Source organism: Phyllobates terribilis, unplaced genomic scaffold (genome assembly GCF_046119375.1).
Source record: "Phyllobates terribilis strain yellow unplaced genomic scaffold, ASM4611937v1 Scaffold_4__5_contigs__length_816908805, whole genome shotgun sequence".
Classification (NCBI taxonomy): Eukaryota; Metazoa; Chordata; class Amphibia; order Anura; family Dendrobatidae; genus Phyllobates; species Phyllobates terribilis.
The window spans coordinates 404,190,028-404,205,219 of NW_027362764.1; the positions used below are offsets into that span (position 1 = coordinate 404,190,028).

The 15,192-nt window shown below is 41.3% G+C and overlaps 1 protein-coding gene across 7 annotated transcripts in view; it reads left to right on the forward strand.

Moving 5' to 3' along the window:
• Positions 1-15,192, forward strand: part of LOC141265445 (uncharacterized) — a 124,302-nt gene that overhangs the window by 71,412 nt on the left and 37,698 nt on the right. For all 7 annotated transcript variants that reach the window (XM_073678564.1, XM_073678565.1, XM_073678562.1 and 4 more), the window contains 3 exons: positions 3,016-3,082; positions 5,085-5,258; positions 9,096-9,287. In XM_073678564.1, the coding sequence (XP_073534665.1) occupies positions 3,016-3,082; positions 5,085-5,258; positions 9,096-9,287 (433 nt within the window). The remainder of the gene's footprint in view (positions 1-3,015; positions 3,083-5,084; positions 5,259-9,095; positions 9,288-15,192) is intronic.

A 15,192-nucleotide genomic window follows, 5' to 3' on the forward strand; every position in this document is an offset into this window, starting at 1 on the left:
GGATTTGATTGCAGAAATTTCTGCATAGTTTTTGCATCTCTTGGCAGAAAAGACGCTGCAGAAAAAAACGCGCGGTTTTGATGCGGATTTTGATGCTTTTTCTGTGCATCAATGAATGCTTTTTGGAGCTAAATAAAGATATTGAAAAAAGAAACGTGGGACATTGCTTTAACCCTTGGATTACTGTCAGACCTGGGGTGAACATATTGGTTACTTTAAATGATTAAAGAATGTGTCTGTTGCATTTCAAATAGTGTTTGTGTGTGTGTGTTGCGCTTGGCCTCTGTTCTTCCCACTGCCGTGTAGCGGTGGCGAGTGGGGTAATAGGGTTGGGGTTAATGTCAGCTTTGTATTGGCGGCTGACATGAAGCCCAGGTTAGTAATGGAGAGGCGTCTTTAAGGTGCCCCCGTTACTAACCCCGTAGTAAAGTTTTTGACGGTTTTTCAAGAAAGACGCAGCCAGAATAAAGTCTTTTATTGAAATAAAATTACACACAGTTTTAATAACTCATTTATTATTCGGCTAATTCCCGAATCCTTAGTCTCCTGAAAAAAATAAAAATAAATAAAAAACAACCATATCCCTCACCTGTCCGTCGTCATGACGTAATCCAGATTGGCCCACGGAGATCCGGGTCACTTCTACAGCAGCCACATAAATCACTGATGTGACTGCTGTAGAAGATATCACTGTACACTGACAGGAGTGTAATCACTCTTGTTGGTGTACATGGCTGTCCTGCAGGCTGAGGTCACCGGAGTTCATCAGCTGAAGATCAGCCGATAAGCTCCGGTGCCCTCATTTACTGCATCAGTGCTGTGTGGGAAAATTCCCATACAGCATCGGTGCCATGAAGTGATCCTGGAGCTCTTCAGCTGATCTCCAGCTGATGAACTCAGGTGACCTCAGTTCCGGCAGCAGCGATGTACACTGCCAGGAGCGAGCGTGCTCCCGTCAGTGTACCTCCAGGGGACATCGGGATGACGCCGGACAGGTGAGAATAGTGTTTTCTATTTGAACAGATTTTTATGTTTTTTTTTCTCCTCCCCCACCCCCCACACACACCGCGCGTACACGCCGGCTCGGCAGAGGAGACTGCTTCTCCCCTCAGCCGCGCCGCTCTCACTGTTATCAAAGAGAGCGGCGGTCGGATGATGGGAAAAGTCTTACCCAGCCGGCCCGGGTACCATGCTTTTGTGCGTTTTTGCAGCGTATTTGACCCATTGACTCAGTCAAATATGCAGCAAATGCACAAATATATTTATACCTGCGGATTTGCTGCGGTTCATTTAAGATCACTTTTTTTTTTTCTCTCTCTCCCCCCCCCCCCCCCCACCTCTTTTTAACCCCTTTCCGACCTGGTCAGTAATAGTACGCACCAGGTCGGAAAGGCGGGGGCTCCAGCGCTGAGCCCGCACTGAATCAGGCACATGTCAGCTGATTCTTACAGCTGTCATGTGCCTGCAATAGCCACTGGTGGAATCGCGTTCCACCCGCGGCTGTTAACCAGTTAAATGCCGCTGTCAATCTCTGACTGCAGCATTTAGCTTGCTCTTCCGGGAAGTGCGTCCTAGGCCCCGCCCATCGGTGACCCCCATCACGTGATCACGGGTCACCAATGGGTGGGCATGACAACCCGGGGTCTGCAGCAGACCCCTGTGGTTGTCATGTCTCACTTGCTATGAGTGTCACCCAGTGGTCGGCGCTGATAGCAAGTGAGCATTTCTGCTGTTTACAAGTGATCTGCTCATTGCCTGTATGCAGTAGAAGCAATCAGACAACTGCTACTTCTAGTCTCCTATGGAGACTATAGAAGCAAGCAGTAAGTAAAAAAAAAAAAAAAGTTTTTAAAAATGTTAAAAAAAGATAAGTTTAAATCACCCCCCTTTTGCCCCATTCAAAATAAAATAATAAAAAAAAAAAAACACATTTGGTACTGCTGCGTTCAGAATCCCCCTATCTGTCAATAAAAAACAATAATTAATGCAATCGGTAAATGGCGTAACTAGAACAAAATTCTAAACGCCAGAATTAAGTTTTTTTGGTCGCCGCAACATTGCAATAACAGGCGATCAAAACATTGGATCTACCCCAAAATGGTATCAATAAAAACGACAGCCCGGCGCACAAAAGATAAGCCCTCACGCGGTCCCAGATCCCGAAAACTGAAGACGCTACGGGTCTCTGAAAATGCCGCTTTTTTTTTTTTAAAGCAAAATTTGGATTTTTTTTTCACCACTTAAAAAAGAACCTATGTGTTTGGTGTCTATGAACTCTGAATGACCTGGAGAATAATATTGACAGGTCAGTTTTAGCAATCGGTGAACATGGTAAAAAAAGGACCCAAAAAACAACTGTGGAATTGCACTTTTTTTTGCAATTTCACCGCACTTGGAGTTTTTTCCCCATTTTCCAGCACACTATATGGTAAAACCAGTGATGTCGTTCAAAAGTACAACTCGTCCCGCAAAAAATAAGCCCTCACGTGGCCATATTGAACAAAAATGAAAAAAGTTCTGGCTCTGGGAAGAAGGGGAGCAAAAAATGAAAACGCAAAAACCCAAGGTCGTTAAGGGGTTAACAGTACATAGAGTACAGTTATGGCATTTCCTTAATGTGGCGCCACCTGGTGTTCAGATTGGTATACAAATGTCTACTCAACCGAGCCTAATGCTGCTGGGCACACATTCTGTCACCCTCTAGTTAGCCAGTTCTTTGCTTAAACATCCTCTACACTTGAGAGAAAACAATAGGAGCCATTTCTGTTGCCTGCTCTGCAGAGAGCTGGGGATCACTATGCTGAGAACTGTCTGTGGGAAGAGTGACTGAGGTTGAGTGACAGCACTTGCACATCAGTAAGGTTTTACGTAAGATTTCTCATGTTCAAGTGGCTGCTATAAAAGCATTAGCTCAGCAAGAATATAGCCCCAATAATAATGTAAAGGAAACAGAATAAATGTAATGTTCATTTTGATTTTCTACTCGCATGTTAATGAATTGATTTCATTGTGTAGGAAAAGTCTTATAAACGTGAACGTGAGCAAAGCACTGACCCCCATGAAGGAAAATATTCAAGATCAGGTATTTGGATTTCCAAGTATATTTGTGTGTGTCCTTGTCCAGTCCATATAAAATAAAGAGGATATCTTGTAAAGGAAAATTTATTTAATAGAGCTGAAAGGAAAATGTTTTTGTTTTCCCAGAGGTTTTCTTTTTTTTTTTTTGTTTTGTCTGCTAATGGCCCTGCAGATCCTTGCAAATTAAAACCAGGCTATGTCAATCAACGATTACTTCCACATTGGGAGATGAACCACTCTGATGACGTCGTACTTACAGATACCTGTTTGGCAACGCACCAGTCAACATCTGTGTGAGAGCAGCGCAGATTATGTCGCATCTATGGGTACTGGACAGGACAGTGGCACGATACCTACCAATCATGCCAGCATTTCAGCAGGGATCTGTAGATAAAACATCAATACTGCTCGTAACCCTTCTTCCTCTGTGTGGAACAGGGTGACACAAACTTTTAAAAGAGGTCAGCAGCCTGGTCATGGCCTGCCACAATCACTTGTTGACAAATCACCTGATTTTGCAGGATAATAGCTTTTCAACACCCTCCCCTCCCTCCCCCCAAAGTTTTGCAGTAGGGTCAAACAAAGCTGACCGTTTTATTAACAAGCAATCACTTGATTTTGTAGGGAAACTACTATTTCATCTGCAAAACGGGTGCTGTCTATTGCTATGGCTGTGTAATTTTTCGAGTCTAACAGTTCTTATGCAAAATCAAGTGGTGATTGTATAATACTTAATCAAACTGTACAGTAGCCTTAGGTCTTACATTAATGAGATAATCAGCTAGACCGAAATCTGTAAGAGCGAATGCGGATTTTAGGCTTTATCCACAGTGTAAAACAGTACCAGCTTGCCGTATCTGTGATGTTAAAAATCTCATATACAAATTGAAATTTTTTTTTTTTACTTGACCTGAAGAACGGCTTTCGAAATCTGCAGCAGATGTTACATGTGTATTTACCATTTGGCTTTATTCTCACCTATGTGAATTTATCATCTGTGGGAAACCAACTGTTTTTTGTTTCACTCTCCCCCTTCCAAAGCCCTCACCCCCTCCCCACACTGAAGAAATACTTATTTTTCCAAACTAATAAAGACCTCCTGAAAGGTGTGTGTTTTTAATTCAAATTCATCTTCAAGCAATGGATCCGTAAGATACAGAACCAAGTGAAAAGCATTCTGATTTTTAGTAGTGTATCACGGATCCCCATTGACTGAAATCCTAATTAGTCGCATATATTATAGTGCCAGTGAAGAGTGAGGCAGAAATCGACACTTTGTCTTCTTTGCAAAATATTTACAAGACTGTTTTAGGAGAAAGGGCAAGTCGTCTGTTTAGGTTTAGTATTCCTGTAAATGAAAGTAATCATTTAATTTCTTGACCTAAAATGTTCTTTGCATGAGCTCTTAGACATTTCTAAATAGTCAGACAAGCGTATAAATATAAAAATATATTTTTTTTAATCATAGCACACTGACCAATACTATTCAATAGGGCTGTTAAGATGAATGACTTCATTCTTGGTCCGACTGTCTCAGATATCTATCTATCTCTATATCGCAGTATGCACTATTTTTCATCCGAGACTCTAACATTCAAGCATATGGGGGCAAGGGAAAAAAAAAAAATCAGATCCCACATGGACCATCAGTGGCATCTGCTTTTTTTACACATAGACCTATTTTATAAACCTAGGAAACTTTATGTGATCATGTATGTGTTTTTAATGTAGTTTTTATGAAACCGGACAGCACTTGGATTTAAAAAATTGACAACCGGATGGCAGATGGATGGAAATCTGATTAGAAAAAAACCTAGAAAAAAAATTCTGAGTTTCCTGGATAAAACTCTTAACGACTTTTCTATGCTCATCTTCAGGCACAATAAAGTGACTGTTCTGATGTGCAGTTGCTACATTGGGCCTAAGTGTAGTAATGATGAGTCTTGTGTATTCTGATAATACAATGATATTTACCATGGTTGGGTAATATTTTGAATTTCTCCTAGACTTCAGTCGCAGTAAAAAGAGGTCTATATGGTATGAAAAGGGATCTAGACCATCCAGCAAGGATGAAGTGCGTTCAGTATCCAATAAATACTCTGTCACGGAGGAAGGTAGAGAAAGGAAGCGATCAAGGAGTGCATCCAAAGATATGTTGCTCAAAGTTACTTTCTCCACAGGTAATTTAAGTAATCTGCCCTTTGGTAGACATTAAAACTCTACTAATAAACAGGGGTGACCCTATAGGTTTTAAACACCAATGCAAGTGGATTACAGTGGACTGGTAAACTCTGAAATCCACACAGTTATTGATTAGAATATAAACTAAAATGAAATAATTACTGACTTTATATAAATAAACATCGTTAACCATTTTAATAATCTAACCAAATCAATACATAAAAAATTAATATAGATAAAAAAAAAAACTACCACGGGGCCCTTGTTGAACAAAATAAAACGATCGATGATGGGAATGCTTGAGAAAAAAACTAATGCCAGCAACTTGTAAATCTGCACTTTCAAACAAATGTATATAAAGTTGATGCAGTTTGAGTTGTGGTTCACTTACATTTTATAGGGCACCGTACATTTGTTACATCTAAGACTATAATGCAAAAAAGTTGGGTGAATGCCTGCTTTACTTATTTTATTTCACTATTATATTGCATTTTCCTGTGCCCATTATATAGATTTATTTTATATTACTTGATATTACTGTTAAGATTATATCTCGCGAAGTTTCAATTCTGTTTGCCACTAATCTGATTTTTGTTGACTCCTATTCGGAGTTAAAATATTCCCACAGAGGAAATAAAATCACTGTTGAGAAAGGAACTTAGATGATTTTGAAACTTGTTTAGTGAAGTGTTGAATACTATTTGTTGCCAGCTATTATATTTGCACTGCATGCATCATTTATATGCACAAACTGGCTGCCCTGTACCATCACTTTAACCTGGAGCATGTGTCTTGATATCCAGTGATTGGACACTGCTCTTGGTATACCATTTGATGGGGAGGCAACTGGAAAATTTGGATATTACATCGTGAAGTTCAGTGAGAAACCTTCATGTTGCTATCTTCTTAATTAAGACAAGTCTTGCTGCTTTTATGTAGATCTGTAAGTAGTAGCAATCTTTCATGAGCATCTTTTTGACTATCAAATTTAAATGCATTGCATCCTTAAAAATTCAAGCAATAAAAACTTCAATAGTTGAGTCGGTTATAAATCTCAAGTCAGTAAGTCGAGAGACCTCTATATGTTGTATCCGCTTACTAATGGTAACCATTAATATCTTAACCCTCATTGTTCGCATAGGAGATAAATATTCTGTATGTTCTGAGGAAGGTCTGTGTGACTGAAACTTTAATTTGTCATACACTATACTTCTAAATAAATCATAAAAAGAGTGCCGGATTCCACAGTTTTTGTATTTGTAAAGGATTGGAACCCTATCCGTGCACCTGATACACACCAGGAGTGCCGTACTTCCCTTTATACATTGAAACACAGCTCAAACTGCAACTTTTACACCTTAAATTCATTGTAGTGCTTTATATGCATGTATCTGAATGTGTAGATTTTCAAGTTGCTGTCAGTAGTAGGCTTTTTTCAGCATCATTAACGCTATTAACTTTGTTTTAGTTTATTCCACGTGCGCCCCATGGTAGTTTATCTGTATTGATTCTTTATGGAAGTATTTGGTGGTTGTTAAAATTTATATCACTAGGTGGATTCATGTGCAGGTAATTATTTTATTTGACTTTGAAGCTAAAATAACCATACAAAAGATGTGTAAGACGAATTTTTGCTCACTCAGACTTCCAAGTTTTTGATTCACGTGCAGTCCATTGCCCATACAGTACACAGATCAAAACCACTTATTAATGTGCCCTAATTGGTTGCAAATGGCCTGTTTAACCAATGCCAGTGTACCACAATTGATCATCCACTGATGGTCTGCGTGGGAAAAAAATCTCAGCATGCATTATGATCAGCCTCAAGGAGCAGACCAGTACATGCAATAGATGGCTGATTCTGCAATGTGGACAAGCACACCCAACAATTTGAGAACGTGACTGACCGGAATTTTTTTTAATATGGCTATCTGAACGTATCCTAAGCCAAAAATTAATTTACTAAATATGTCTAAACTATGGAACATAATTCAGCCTGTGAACTTGAAGAATAACAGTGAAAAAATGGGGTCAAAAACAATAACAGATTTATCAGTAATGTTCAAAGGTACATAATAATAGATGCAGATTGTACTTAATGTGCCAGATGTATGAAAATTGAAATTGAGAGCATATATTACATTTGGTGCACTCACTAGGCTCGCTGGCCATATCTCATTCATTCGTTTGTTTTAACATTCTATGCATCAGCACTTTGCATCAAAACAGCTGTATCAAGTACTTCAGATTTACAGAGCTGCAGTGCCAGGATATGTCTGTCACTGCAGAGAAGGAGCGATGATTATTCAGCAAGGACTGCTGTTCCCTGCTTTTGCCTAACTAATATAACAAGTAGGTTCTCCAACATCAGAAAAAATGTCATATTTACTGACTACTGCAGTCTCAGAATTATTCAATCCCTTCATAAGCGTCTTTAGTACTTAGTGGAGCACCTCTTGGCTGTTATAGCCTGCTACAGGTGTGATGCAGAGCCACACACCAGCTCCTGACAGTGTTCCTGAGGAATCTTGGCTCATTTCTCATAGGCAAGAGCCTCTAGTTCACTAATATCCTTGGGTTGGTAAGAGTGTTCGAATACATAAGTGAACAGATTTCCTTACACAAGCGAGGAGGATTGAATATTCCCAGAAATACAATTGGAAGCATAGTATGCAAATTCAAAGTTAAAGAAACAGTGGCTATACTATCTGGATCTGCAAAAAGAGGACGATAACACCAGCTACCCCCAGATTCCTGAGGAGGCAGGTGGTCAAAAATCCTCACGTTTCTGCAAAAGGCCTGCAGCAACAGTATGTAGCCGCTGAGGCTGAGGTTTCAGTTGCAAAGTAAAGATTTACCTCTTCCAATCCCAAAGCACCAGAAAGCTGTCTCTAATCACTCAAAACCATATAAGTCACAGCAGTTTGAGGATTCTGTTCTATGGAGTAATTAAATAAAACTGGATCTTTGGATTAGCAGCATATCTGAAGGAAGAATGAAACATACACTGAAAATAACACCCTGTCTACAGTGAAGCATGGCAAAGGAGCTACAATAAAATGGGGCTGCTTTGTTTCCTTGGGTACTGAGAGCAGAAGGTGAAGCTTGGGCATCATTGGCGATTACAGCAGAACAGTAATCATTCCTCAACGTCCACCAAGGTGTGGTTTCAGAAGATGATTCTGGAGTGACTGTCAGCTGCCTTACTTTAACCCCATGGAAAAGTTTGTATCTGAACTATAGGCTATTGCCCGTGAACAATGGTATTAGATTCCTCGGGAACTCTGACAGAAGTTGGTGCCAGGCACTGTATCATGTTTGCAGTAGGTCATAACAGCCAAATAGTACTCTATTAAGTAATAGACGATTGTCATGAAGGAGTTGAACAATTCTGAGACTACAGTGCTCATTTAAAAGTGGCATTATGTGATGAATTTGGAGAAACCACCTGTTAATGGTATTGAGATATTTAAATTGTTTTTGTTTAATTTGGTCTATTGCAAATAATAGAAAGCTTGTACATTTTGCTAATAAGCCTAACTTGCTATGGGGGTTAAATAATTCAGATTGCAACTGTACATCACAGAAAATACCTACTTGCTTTGTCTAATGGTTAAAAACCTGCATTAGTGTGTTTTTTTTTTTTTTAAAGCATTTACTGAAGGCCATACTAACCAGAGAGCTTACTCAACTTTTCATGCTCTATTGCCTTAATCCTCAGCAGAGCTTTAGTTTTCATGCTCTTGACTACCAAAAGTTTTTTAAACTGATTTACATTAGTGTTTTTCTCCTTACTATTTTTGCATTGTAAATATTGATTGGTTCACTTTTATAAGGTTCTGAGAATGAAGCAAAAAATGAAAATGTACAAGAACACATCGACTCTCCTACTCCTCACCCAGACAAAGAAAAAGTAGGGGCCAGTAACAATTTCAGTGAGACCACATCATCATATTGTGAATGGACAAATGTCAATACTGACCGTGTACAAGAAATCCGAGCAAAGCGTATTAGAAAACTTAGTACAGGCAAGTATGAAAATCAGTTTTGCGTGTAAATGTTAATTTGTCTTGTTTGAATAAATGAAATATAACATTCCCTAACCCCCTTAGTGCAAAATCACATACATGTATGCCAGTGCTGGGGAGAGCATGTATGGAGGGAGCTAAGAAGCTGAGCTCCTTCCACACGTGCTAGATGCTGGCTATATTATATAGCCAGCATCTATATCGAACTCGAATTTTCAGTATATACTGTGGTATGTAGTATGAACGATCACAGGTTCAAGTCCCCTAAAGAAACTGAAAAATAAAGTAAATATTTTTTTTCCCTGTTAATAAAGTAAAGAAAAAAAATAGTTTTGCCACCTCCATAAAAGTCCAATATAACATACAAAATTAACCCATATTGTAAGCGTCATCATGCGAGAAAAAAATGAAACCGCTGGGATTGTGATTTTTGTGCTCACCACCTCGTTAAGAGAAAAAAAGCCTTCACATTGTTGCACTATTGATGGAAAAATTTAAAGTACAGGGTGGGCCATTTATATGGATACACCTAAATTAAATGGGAATGGTTGGTGATATCAACTTCCTGTTTGTGGTTCATTAGTATATGAGAGGGGGAAAACTTTTCCAGATGGGTGGTGACCATGGCGGACATTTTGAAGTCGGACATTTTGGATCCAACTTGTAAAAAACTCATGAAAGAATAAAGTTACGTTAAAACCAAGCACACCATTGTTTTTCTTATGAAATTCTCAATAAGCTTAATGTGTCACATGACCCTCTTCCCATTGAAAAAAATAAAGTTGGATCCAAAATGGCCGACTTCAAAATGGCTGCCATGGTCACCACCCATCTGGAAAAGTTTCCCCCCTTCCATATACTAATGTGCCACAAGCAAGAAGTTAATAGCACCAACCATTGCCATTTAATTTAGGTGTATCCATATAAATGGCCCACCCTGTATTACAGATCTTGGAAAATAACCACATAAACAAAAAGTATTATTTTTTTTTTACAAACCTCTCCGAATTTCTCACAAATTGAAATAAATGGAATAAAATATGTAACTTTGGTATCGCTGTAGTAATGCTGCCCTGGTAAGTCATGTTTCCAGATCCTTTTTAAGCATACAATGATTGCCATAAAAGGAACCACCCCCCACTCCCAAAGTTGGCTCTTTTCTACCTATTTCCCTCCACTTGTGAATTCAAAACAACTCCTCCTGCAAAAAAACACACCAACAGCTATATTGATGGAAAAATAAGTTATGGCTCTTGGGAGAAGAAAAAAAGATGAGATTAAAGCAAATGAAAATTGGCTGCAGAGTCAAGCGTTTAAATGGTTTATCCAGTGCCACTTACTTTATTTGGAGGTGAGCAGCCAATGACGTTGCCTACATACATACCTTCTGGGTATCATCGTACTTGTGTCGCATTTTAATGAATGAAATACGAAGGTATGTTTAGATGCAACATTATCTTAACCGCTGACACTCTTAAACCATCTATAACAACTTGTTTTACAAAAATACAATTTGGAGTCCAAAATCAAAGTAAGTAACATTACCAAGAATAGGAAAAATACAGATGTATTAAAACTATAATCTGTAACTTCATCCACTTGATTGGGTCAAAGTACATGGACACCTTATACATTTTATACACCTATGCTTGTTTTAAAATGTCAAAAAACTTGCCATTTCTAATTAAGCTGGTCAGAGTAGTCTGGCCTCTACCATTCTGGAAAGGCTTTCAACAAAAACCTGGAACATGACTATTGCGATTTGCATATGTTTAGCCACAAGAGCCTTAGGGTATATTCACACTAGACATTTTAACCTTTTTTTTGATGCTTTTTTTAATGCAAATTTTCAGCTGCGTTTTATACCAGCAAAGTCTGAGATTTTAGAAATCTCATGCACACACATTGGTTTTTGTGTTGTGGGGGTCGTGATAACATTCCACTCGTCCTCCAGTCACTCCAAATTCAAACTATGAGCATGGGTCAACCATTCAAAGAATGAGTCAGACAACAAGCTGGTTCAAACTCAGAGCATGCTCAGAAGGCTACTACAGACAACGTCCTCAGCAATGTTCTGAATTTATTTTTTACATGCACAAATCTAAATACACTACATAATGGGAGGGGAAAGAGGTTGTCCGGAGCGGGGTAAGCCATGAAAGTCCAATGTCTGGCCACTCCTGATTGGTCCACATCTCCTTATCTCAGTCTCTGGGCAGATATTGCAGCCGTCAGCTTATAATCTTGTTTCGTTTCTCTGAAATAAGTCTTGGCAACACTGGAACTGTCTTAGTTTAAGTTTCGATTTGAGTATTACGTAGCAAGGAAAGCTTATTGTTATATGACACAAAATGGTGGTTAGTACATTAGCAAAAAAGCGTATAAAAATTACAAAAGTATAAAAGTTACAAATATATATATTCTCTTTTACCCCGACATTCCCCCCCTAAACACTAACCTTTCCTTTGCTTCGGGGCCTTTGAGACTGTCCATGTGTGGGGAGAGGGGAGGTGGATTTCTTCACCCAATCATCTTAGAAGCTGCCCCCTTATGGGACGCCCCCAGACAATCGAGCCCTATCCTGAATGACACATGGAGTTCTCCCAACTGATCCTAAACTGAATCTTTCAATTGGACTTTATCATGGGGGGGGTCTGGTCAGGCTTGTTCAAAGGAGTATATTTCTCTATATAAGGGGACTATGCAGCACAGGACCACCAGGCCCAATACTAGTAGGCCTCCCATTACTAGACAAACTTGTTGGAGGAATCCCTTGAGCCCTCCCAACCAACCTGAGAAGAAGGAGGTATCTACCCCTGTGTGGTAGCTGTCCACCCTGGGACAGACAGTAAGCATATGGAAAGGATATAGAAGAAGGTAGTCATCTTTTATAGACTCGTTCTGTCTCTCTTGCAGTGGGAGGCGTGAATCCAGGTGCTCTTGCCCTCAAGCTTCAGAGCCGTCGGGGTGGTGAGAAGCACAGTGTACGGTCCCTCGAACCGCGGCTGGAGGCAGTCTTTCCGGACAAACTTCTTCACATACACTAGATCGCCTGGGATGAAATCATGTACTGCATCACCTGTAGATTCTGGGAGAGAAGCAGATACTGGAGAGCGGGTGTTAGTCAATTCTCTAGACAAGGCAATCACAAATTTTACCACTCTATCATGTGTTTCAGACAACTCTTGGGGCCTAATCTCTCCTATCTTGGGTGGGGTCCCAAACAAAATTTTATAGGGAGTCAGCCCATGTTTGGCCTGAGGAGTGTGTGTGATATGATACAATACTATGGGGAGTAGGTCGGGCCAGGGGAGGGGATGATCTTAGGTCATTTTCAAGAGCTGGGTCTTGAGTGTGGGATTCATCCTCTCCACTTTGCCTGAACTGGCAGGATGGTATGGAGTGTGGAGGCCCAAATCTGTTCCCAACATGTTCCAGAGTTCTTCGTAGATATTTGCTGTGAAAGCTGGTCCTTGATCCGATTCTATGACTTGGGGAAACTCCAAATCTGCAGGCAATTTCGGTGATCAGTTTCTTGGCTGTGACTTTAGCAGTCATGTTGACAACCGGGTAGGCCTCGGGCCAGGCTGAGAACATATCCACGGCTACCAAAACGTACTCCTATTTTCCTGCTTTAGGCATTTGGATATGGTCGACTTGTATTCTCTGCCAAGGGTAGTCTGGTTTAGCCAGATGTTGAAGAGGGACCCGTGCCATACACGTTGGGTTGCAGGTAGCGCAGACAGAGCAGGATTTTGAGTATGCAGTCACAGTGGAAGAGATTCCGGGTGCAAAGTACAGTTTCTTGATACATGCCAAAGCTTGATTCTTTCCTCTGTGTGTAGGCCCGTGAGCCCATGCTGCCACAGCTGAGTACATGCGTCCAGGCAAGCAAGGCTTCCCATCCACTTGGTAAAGAGTCGAGTTGACCTTTGAATCTTTGCAACCTGCCAGCACAGCTCCTGCCGCTTTCCATTGCTTGACTTCTTCAGTGGGGGGTCTTCCTTTGTTCCTCACACAATTTTTCTTTAGGCATCCTGACCCCCCTGGATTCCACTCGTGTCTCCGCTGGACTTGTATGGTCTTCCGCCGGCTGTTCCTTGGCTCTTGCTCTAGTGAGCGCCACAGCTACGGTTTGCAGAGTCTCTCCCATCTCTTCTTCCTTTTCCTGCCACTTTGATGACACATTCTCCACTGCTGCAGTCTTGGCTGCTTGGTCAGCTAGGTGGTTGCCCCTGGCTTCTCTGGATTCTAGTCTTCCATGAGCCTTGACCTTGATAACAGCAACCTGAATGGGTAGTTCCAGGGCCTTCATTAGGGCCTTAATCCATGAGACATGTTTCACTGGTGTACCTGCAGCTGTGATGAATCCTGTAGACTTCCACAAGAGTCCAGAATCATTACAAATTCCATGTCCATACCTTGAATCGGTATATACATATTCGCCTTTGTTCCTGCTGCCAGGTGGCAGGCCTCTGTGAGAGCCACAAGTTCAGCTTCTTGTGCAGACATGTATGGTGGTAGAGCTTCAGCCTTGAGGACTGTTAGGTCCGTTGTGACAGCATATCCCGTGTGGAACTTCCCTTGAGGGTCTGCGAAACGGGATCCATCAGTCCATAGGTGCAAGGCAGGGTCTGCGAGCGGATGTGCCACCATATTCTCTGGAGCAGAAGTCTCTTCCTGCAAAATTTTTATACAATCATGAGGTTCCACCAATGGATCTTCACCCTCTTCACCTTCCCCCCTAGAAGGTGGAAGCAAAGTGGCAGGATTGATAGTCAGACATCTGGTAAATGTTATATTGGAGGGCAACAATAGGGAACACTGCAGCCGCAGGTGTCTTTGGTTGGTGAGATGTTTCGGAGATGTTTGTTGCAGAACAGCTGAGAGATCATGGCCAAGGACGATATCAGCTGACTTGTCAAGGAGAATGTGAGCAGCGTGGACCGCCTTAAGGCACATGGGGGCAGTTCGGGCGACAGGGTCCAGGCGGGCTGAGTAGTAGCCCAAAGGCCGATACTTATGATCATAGCGTTGTGCTAGAACTCCAGAGGCATGACCTTCCGATTTCGAGACAAAAAAGTGAAATGGCTGAGTATAGTCTGGTAAGCCCAAGGCCGGGGCAGAGACAACAGCCTGTTTAAGACGGTCAAAACATAGTCTGTGTTGATGAGAAACACGTGGATCTTCAGCATGAAGCCAAACTGAGCCTTCATTCTTGAGACAGTCGTACAGAGGTTGCATGAGCTTTGAGGCATCAGGGATCCATTGCCTGCAGTAAGTGATGAGGCCAAGGAAAGTCTGCATAGCGGAGTAGGTGGTTGGGAAGGTGATATCCATGATGGCTTGTTTTCTTTCTTCAGTCAGATGTCTAGCACCTTGTGATATACAATGTCCGAGGAAAATGACCTTGGGCAGACACCATTGGACTTCGCCTTTCGAGACTTTACAGTTAGCTGAGTGAAGAAACCAGAGAAGGGATACTGACATCTCTGGCAAATTTTCTTCAGTGCCACAGAGTAAAAGATCATCCACATACTGTAGAAGGGTGACCTGAGGGTTCTCTTGAACCCATGGCTCCAGAATAGACTTCATAGAATGAGTGAATTGGTTAGGAGAGTTCTGGGCTCTTTGCGGAGTCCTGGTCCATGTAAGCTGTGCTCCTTGAAAGGTGAAGGCAGAAAGAAACCACGAATCTTCATGTAAGGGTATACTGAAAAAGGCGTTGGCCAGATCTAACACCGTAAACAAAGTGGCCGTTGGAGGCAGCTGAGACAAGAGGGTGTTTGGGTTGGGTACCACTGGAGTTTCTAAAATGGTAGCTGCATTGACGGCTCTGAGATCCTGAACCAACCGGTATCTTGGAGGCTCTCCCGGAGCGGTTTTCCTTTTTACAGGAAAGAGG